Here is an 8,319-nt window from a genome sequence, read left to right on the forward strand (position 1 = left end):
ACTTTGCATAGAAACCTCACTGCTGGCAGCATTCTGCAAAGCATTAACGATGCAACCCCCGCGAGGCTTTGGGGTTAAGAGTACAGACCTGAAACCAGAAACAGTTAGATACAATACATTGCCACCACTTGTTGTTAACCTTGAGCAAATCACTGGCCCTCTGGGACTCAGTTTGTTCACCTGTAAAACGGGGATAATAATACTACTGACCTCATAGGGTTTGGGGGAAGATTAAATGAAGCAGACCTGTAATGGGCTCATGATAGTGGTCCAGCACATAAGAAACACTTGATAAATGGTAGCTTTGTTATTGCTCACACTATTAGCGAGTGTTCTATAATGTACACATATTTTTTAACTTAAAAAATATATATATAACCAGATATTCCCAGAGTCTTAAAGCTTTTGGAAACTCAGATAACAGGAAGAACCATTTAATTCATATTTATTTCACATTTGATCTGTAAACTTTTTATTAAAAAAAAATCCACTGTCATTAGCAACATGTGCTGACATTAGTTTTTCTTTAATGACAGGAGAGCGTGGGCCTTAAAGAGTCTCTGTCTACGACACGGAGAAGCTCAGATGGAAACAGGAGGTCTCTGCCCTCCTCCCTAGACAGTCCGATCTCATCAAGGACATGCTCTCGACCAGAAAAGCAGGGGAAAAGGTCAGCACTCTGAGACCTAAGAGCTCCTGGGGCAGGAACTGTACAGTCTGGCAGGCCCATTTGTCTTTTCAAACTGTTTACCTTGGGCAAATTGTATCAGGTTTGCTTCTTCCACATAATTTCCACTCCCCTGTGTCTAAAATCAGCAGCTAACAGATTTCCCGCAGTCAGCACTTTTGGGGAGGGAAGGGGCACAGAGATACAAGATAGAAACATACATATTCTTCAAGCAGGGGCCCCAGAGTGTTGGAGGAAGGGGACAGAAGAAAGAGATGGGTTTAGAGTGGGTTTCTGGGGCAAAGGGTGCCTCAGAGGATAATGGCTTTGTACACCAGGCTGATGCAAGGCAGAACGATTCATTTACTTCTGTCTTGGTCCATTGTTGTAATATTTACATAGGAAAAGGCAATTATGCTGTTAGGCACAGGGAAAAAATGGACAAACCTTTTCCCTCTTAGGAAATCTCAAAGCAGGTCCAGACCCAAGGGACAGTCACCAGTTGCTGGTGAAAAGGACACAGAGGCAGGTAATGACACTAGAAAAGGGTTTGCATTGCAAATGGGCTTAGCCTGAACCAGACACAACGTGTCTGCCTCAGGGGCATCTCCAACAGCCAGGATTCCAACATCAAAAGCCAAGCGACACTGGGACCCTCCCGCAGGTACTATCAAAAATAGTGTATATTTACAGTGGAGGAGGGGAGGGCGGGCAGGACTGCCCTGAGCGTTTGTTTGAAAATAGAGTTGGGAGGAGGGAGAAGCAATTAGCAGGGGCTGGGTAACCCCGTCCATTAACCCTTTGTGAGCATACGCTCTGCGATCCAGCGCTTGCTTGAAGTGCTGTCAGAGCTGGACTGGGAGGTGAAAATATCTTTAGGAAACAATACTGATTAGGAGCCGCCCATGAACCTAGTTAGATTGCTCCGAGTCAGGAGCGGCCCTACCAACAGTTGGGCGGGCGTGTGGCCCTCCCGGCCAGTACTTTTCCCTGGTAGGGAAGAGCAGATGCCCGGAGGCCGCAGAGCAACCTCCCGGGCCAGGAAACGCAGAGCAGGCAGGATCCGGGTTTCAGGATGCTGGGCCTGCGTAGACGCGCCCCTCGATCCCCGCGGTCTGCGGTCTGCAGGAGTCTGTTCGCGCGGCGCGGGCTGGGCGCTCACACGATCCGCTTCCTGTCCCCGCGGCAGAGGATCTTCTTGAAGGCGCGGCGGAAGTCGTGGTTGAAGATGGTGTAGATGACCGGGTTCAAAGAGCTGTTGCAGTAGCCGAACCAGAAGAAGAACTTGAAGAGCGTGCGCGGCACGGAGCAGCCGACGGCCGTGAGCGTGTAGGTGAAGAAGAAGGGGAACCAGCACACCACGAACACGCCGATGACCACGGCCAGCACGAACGTGAAGCGCTTCTCCCGGTTCTGCCGCCCGCGCCAGCGCGACGCCTTGGCGCCCCCGCTGCGCTCCTCCCCGGGCCCGGCCGCCTGCGCCCCCGGCCCCGTCGCCCCCGGCCCGCGCCGCGGCACGCTGTCTCCGGGCTTCACCTGGCTCGCCCGGGCCTTGCCCTTGGCCCGGGGGCCGCGATCGGACCTGCGGGGTCCCGGGGGCCGCTCGGCGTGCTCGGACGACGAGCTCTCCTCCAGGTCCAGCGCGTCGGTGTCGCGCGGCCCTGCCGGCGCGGGCTCCCCGGGGGCACCGTTAAGCTGGGCGGGCAGCGGCTCGACCTCGGCGCCCACGGGCCCCAAGCCGCGCTCCGGACCCAGGCCGTTGGGCCTGCGCTCGGCGCCCCCCGGCGGCGCGGCGGGGGCATCCGGGCCCCGGCGGCTGGGCGGCACGCGGGTGCGGCGCTTGGCGATCTGGTAGATGCGCACGTAGACCAGGATCATGATGAGGCAGGGCGCGAAGAAGGAGCAGATGCACGACGAGATGACGTACCACTTCTGGTCGTTGATCTCGCAGCGCGGCTCTGCAGGCTGCTGGTCGCCGCCGCCGCCCTTCTTCTTGATGGAGATGAGCGGCGGGAAGGAGATGACGGCCGAGATGACCCACAAGGTGATAATGATGGTCTTGATGCGGCGTGGAGTGCGCTTCAGGTTGTATTCGATGGCCTGCGTGATGGACCAGTAGCGATCCAGGCTGATGGCGCACAGGTGCGCGATGGACGACGTGCAGAAGAGCACGTCGAGGGCCAGGTAGATCTCACACCACGCCTTGCCAAAGTACCAGTAGCCCATGACCTCGTTGGCCAGCGAGAAAGGGATGACAAGCGTGGCCACCAGGATGTCGGCCGAGGCCAGAGACACGAGGAAGAGGTTCTGGGGCGCCTTGAGCGCGCGGCTTGTGAACACGGCGATGATGACGAGCACGTTGCCGAACACGGTGAGCAGCATAAGCAGGCCGGCCAGGCACACCAGCGTCAGCGTCACCTGCAGGGAGTAGGGGGTGGCCCTGGTGCCGCCCCCTGGCGCCTCAGTCCCGTTCCAGCTCCCGTTGCCCGCGTCCGGCTGCAGGGAGCCCATGGGCGCGAAGCTGCCCTCGGCCAGCGGCTGCTCCTGGCGGAACATGAACGCGGGTGCCCACTGGCCTGGGCCTGCTGCCAGTTGCCTTCCGCCCAGCGCCTTGGGTCCTCCTCTTCCTCCTGCGCCCCGCTCGTTCCGCCGAGCCTCACATGGGGAGGGGGCCGCAGGAAGGTCGGGCCCGAGCTGGAGGACCTCTAGCGGCCCATGGGCCCGGCTCCAGCGAACCGCGCCCGGCCCACGCTTCGGGCGCTCGGGGTGGGCGCCTTCTCGCTCCCAGCTCCTAAATACAGCCAAGTTTTATTTCTAAGAGACGGGAGAGAGTAGGTTCAGCCGATGGGGAAAAAGAGATTTATTCTTCAGGAAGGGAGAACAAAAGTCATCGGTGGCCTGATGACTTGAAAGGATGACAGGAAATTAAATATATACATATATCTTGGTTCTTGAGCCTGAGCGAAAGCAAGAGGTCTTACCGTGTGCGGGGCCCGCCCCCACCCTGGGAGGCGGCCGAGGGGTGCTGATGCGGGCTTGGGGTCCTATGTCTGTCTCCTTACATCCCTGAAGCGATTACCGACTCTCTCGCTTCCCCCAAGCGCGGCGGGGCCAGCGAGGCCCGGGCTGGGGCCGGGGTGCGGACTCTGCCGCCTCTCAGAGCGCCGCGGGACTTCCAAAGTTGCGTGCTCTGCTGGGGCTGGGGCGCAGCGCGCGGAGCTCGGGGGCAGCGGCAGCGGCGGGGTGAGGAGGGTGGGGACCGCATGAAGGCGCCCCGGTCCTCAGGCGGGCCGGACCGGGTGGGCGATCGGCCCTCCAGGAGCCGCAGCCGAAGCAGGAGTCTCCTGGGCGTCGGCCCGGCGAGCTGCGGGCGCTGAGCGCGACCGGACAGGCCAGGGTCCGAGGACAGCTTGAGTTGGGGCAGGAGCGCAGGGCTGGGGGCAGAAGGTGCTGGGGGAGGCCGGGCGGCAGCGCGCCGGCTGCTGGGCGTCTGCACCGAAGCCAGAGCCGCTGCTGCTCCGCCGCGCTCACCGTGGACTGGTTTTATAGCCCCAGGATCAAGCCGGCGTTGCCGAGCAGCCGGCGTCAGCCCCCACGTGGGAAACCGACCCTCCCCCGCCCCTTGCGCCTCCCCTCCGCTGGTCTAGAGCCCGCGCCCCGCGCCAGACCCAGGGGAGCGCTACCGTCTTCGCGCGACGAGCTCTTTGGAGAGGCGGGTACCTTGAGCGAGAGGTTTAAAGAGCGTGCCCGGGCAATGGGGAGCGGTCCCTGCTGGGAACTGACCGGGCAGCTCCGGGCCAGGCCAGCAGAAAGCAGCGGGCACCCGAGAGTGCCCCCATAGAGCTGGGTCCTGGGAGGAAAGGGTGTTGGGAACCCCCAGCACGAATCGGGAGAAGCAGCCACCAGTACGGGTCGTATCCGGAACAGCCCCGCCCTGGGCCGGGCCGCCCTCGTCTGCGAGCGCTCCTCGCGGCTGGGGCGAGTGGGTCCTGGTGAGAGAGGAAGGCGCAGGTTTGGATGGAACCCCTGGGGCTGAATGGGAAGCGCGCCCCGGGGAGCGGGACTGGCCAGAGTTCAGAGCTCCGCATAGGGGCGAGGTGGCCACGTGCCGTCCCAGCCACAGGGCTGTCTGCGAGACACACGAATGGCCCAGTATCTGGACCGCGACCCCTTAGACCGCGGTGGGGAGGGGTCCTGGAGGCGGAGGCCGCGCGCCGCGACAGTGCGAGAGCGCACTGACACCTGCTGGTCGCTCGTTGTCACGGCTGGGAAGCTCCCCGCCGGCGCCGGGCGCCTGCTCCCGCCCCTGTGGTCCCTTGACTACAGCGCCTTCTCCTATTTCAGGCCAAGTTTGGATTCAAGCTCAGGAAAAGAGAACCCAGACTTTAAATTGCACTTTGTCATGTCGCAGAAATCTTCCTAAAGCATGCACTCTTGTGTGTCTATCCCCGGCGGGAGTGGGGACCCGTCTGATAAAGTCACATTAGGTGGGGCTCGGTGGGCATTATTGTCCAGGACTGGCATCCCCCCCTGAACCGGCTTAGGGCAGCCCACGGTTCCCACAGATCCGAGAGGCCTGGACCGCGCCTCAGAGGTGCCCAGCTCTGGCCTGCTGTGAACCGTTGTGCCTTTGTAGAGGAGGAAAGCCAGCCTCCACCCTCCCCCAACCCCCATTTCAGATGCACAGGCACCATCTTTCAGTAAAGGGAGGGTGCTGGCCAAGGGAAGAGAGAATATTTTCTGTGTTCTCTCTGATAGGAATAGCATGGAGTGGGGTGAGCGGCCAGTTTTTCTCTGTGTGCTAGATGTCCTACAATAGATTTTAACAGTTGCTAGAGTACCAGCTTGTATTGTGCTATCGCACTTTTCAAATAAGCAGCAGGCAGTTTAAGGGTAAGGCCCAGGAGGATAGAAACTGTCAGCAGGAGAGAGATTAGACCTAAAGAAAAGTTGTCTTATTTAAAGACCCACTAAACCAAAATACCTTATGTAGTCACCTCACTGGAAGCTCCAAGGACTGAACAGATCGCCTCTCTGACCAGCGGGGTGCAGGCTCAGGTCTGGCTAGGGGCTAAGGACTAAATTTAGAACCTTGAGCATCCCCTTCAACTGAAGCTTCCGTCTACAGGCCCCACCAGTGATACAGTTATTGATGCTGCTGCCCTTGATGTAGATAGTCACAAAGTCTGTACTTGTTAAAGTACTTCACCGATGTCTCATTTGATTCAGTACATTTATCTTCTCAAATTTGCTCCAGTGGGATGAGCTCCCCTTCCAGTCTTAATTCTGAGGAGCCTCTCTAATCCCCTTTTCTGGAGAATCTAAAGAAAGCTGGAGAAGGCAGAATTTCCTCCCTCTGCTGACTCCATGGTTTTCCATCTTCTACTCAAATCTCAGGTCTGAGTCTCCTGGCAGGGCGCAGAGATATCACACTAGGTTCAGTTGGAAATGTGGTGACATTCATTTTTGCACAGCAACCAGGAGCCCCAGACCTCAAGTGTGAATACTAAGAGAGCCAAAAATCAAAGCCCTGGGCAGTCTGGGGTTCACCATGTTGTTCACAGAACTTAGGGATGGAGTATTGGGAGGCCCCCCCTGTCCATCTCCACACCAGCTGCTAACACACCACTCTCCTTCCTGTCTCATTTCAGAAGCAAAAAGGAAAATGAAAACAGAGGCCACAATGCCTTCCTTTTTTGAACTCTCTGCTGCTAGCCTGTGTGTGACACCTCTTGTCACATTTTCTAAATGCTTCCCAAACAGCCAGTTGGTCTCTTAATTCCTGGGTTTGGAGTCTTTTCCCCTAAAAATGGAAACAGGCCTTTCAAGGAACTAAGGTCTGTGAGGTCAACACACAACGATTATTAATAATAACAATAGCTGCCTTTTGTGAAGGACCTAGTACGCATCATGTCCAGGGTACAGAACCCCTTTATATGCAGAGTTCCTCATCTTGTCACATGTACCTTATCACCAAGGGCTCTGCCTCCTTCGTTTGACACACAGGGTTGGTATCTCCGGGCTTTGAAAAGCTATGTGGACTCCGTTATTTTTTCCTAGAAGATTTAGTGCTGTGCTAGCTGAGTGAGACAGTGTTGAGCAGAGAGATATCCAGGAAGACGATAATTCTTAACCAGGCTTGTATATCAGCACAGCTTGGGAAGGTAAAAGAGACTCACCAACCCTCCACCAGGGCAATTAGGATTCATCGAGGTGGCGGTGGGATGCAGCATGTGTATTTTAACAAAGCTCCTTGTGAGACGCTAACATGCACACTCTGCTGAAGACACACTGCCAGAAGCAATAAATCTCAGCTGCCGGCAGGAGTGATGAGCAAGTGCCTTGGTGGGGGCAGGGAGGGGCGTCCAAATGACCTGGGAACTTGTATCAAGCCAATCTGAGCTCCAAAGAATGGGCCCCAGATTGAGAATCACTGCCCTGGTGAGCCAGCGGGACAGGCAGGAGGGTGTCACAGCCCTCCAGGGATCTGGGGCAGAACGAACAGTTGAGAGCCACCATAAATATAAAGTTTGGCCTACATGGCCTGAGGAAGAATCACTTCTGGGCACACAAATGGGGATCCATTATTATTTCTACTATTAATAAAAATAAATACTCTTAGCACTGACCCCATGCCAGGCACAATGCTGAGAAGTTGATATACTATATATTATTTTATATAATTCCCCCAAACAACTCTATAATGTAGATATTATTACCTGCCTTTACAAATGGGGAAAACAAGGTTCAGAGAGGCTAAGTAGATTGCCTAGCTAATAAGTTAGCAGGGTCAGCTCTGGCCCCCGTGTTTCCTGACGATAAGCCCGATGAGCTTCCTAACTCCCTTTCTGTGGATCTCTGCCCGCTCCCACACTGACCAAGGGCAACCTGCAAGAGGCTCACCAGAAAGAGTGTGTTGATGAGTTGGCAGATGCTCTCTATACCCCCGTCCTCCTGGTCCATTCGTGGTTACTAGAGCAGGCAGTAGAGGACAAGGCGTGCTCCATCATTCCGCATCTGATGCCTGCTGTATCAGAGGAAGCATCAGGCTCAGGCTGCACAAGACCGAACATTTCCCGACGACCAACCTGATGCAGAGCAAGTGCCGCACCACCTGATTGCACAACCCTGGAATTTCTGGCCTCCTCTTGGTGGAAGCAATCACTCCCTCTCATGGGTGCCCATGCTTGTTTCCACCATAACTTGGGTCAACCTTTATTGCACCAGTGGACCTGTTCCTTTGTATGATGCTGTAATAAGAGGGAAAGACTGTCCTGTTTATCTTTGTATTCCCAGAACATACCTAAAACAGATTTTTAAAAAATCAAATTTCTGGAACCTACCCCTTGGAGATTCAATAGGACGAGCATAAGACCTAGGCATTTACTTCTATTTTCAACAAATACCTGAGGAATCAAGTAAACACCAAAATGTAAGATGCACTGGCATAAATATTTGATAAATGCGTGTGTGATGAATGAATGAAAGAATTAGTGAATGAATGAATACTGCTTATGATTAAGCTACCCAACAGGTAAGTAGCCCAGAAGAAAGTGGCTAAGATGGCTAGCAGTTCATTCAAAATTAGGATTTAGTTGAGGGACATAGGTATAGGATTCTGTCTTTTTTTTCTGTAGCTATCTATATTTTTT

General features: G+C 55.4%; 1 protein-coding gene and 1 long non-coding RNA gene across 3 annotated transcripts in view; both read right to left on the reverse strand.

The window, feature by feature from the left end:
* LOC138915281 (uncharacterized) overlaps positions 1-4,187 on the reverse strand; it is a 65,999-nt gene extending 61,812 nt beyond the window's left edge. For both annotated transcript variants that reach the window (XR_011420991.1, XR_011420990.1), the window contains exon 1: positions 3,649-4,187. This is a non-coding gene — a long non-coding RNA (uncharacterized lncRNA). The remainder of the gene's footprint in view (positions 1-3,648) is intronic.
* Positions 429-3,598, reverse strand: ADRA2A (adrenoceptor alpha 2A). The gene has a single exon (XM_023639450.2). It carries the CDS (start codon positions 3,221-3,223, stop codon positions 1,826-1,828), a length of 1,398 nt encoding a protein of 465 aa, XP_023495218.1. The 5' UTR covers positions 3,224-3,598; the 3' UTR covers positions 429-1,825.
* Positions 4,188-8,319: the final 4,132 nt, after the last annotated feature.

Source organism: Equus caballus, chromosome 1 (genome assembly GCF_041296265.1).
Source record: "Equus caballus isolate H_3958 breed thoroughbred chromosome 1, TB-T2T, whole genome shotgun sequence".
Lineage (NCBI taxonomy): Eukaryota > Metazoa > Chordata > Mammalia > Perissodactyla > Equidae > Equus > Equus caballus.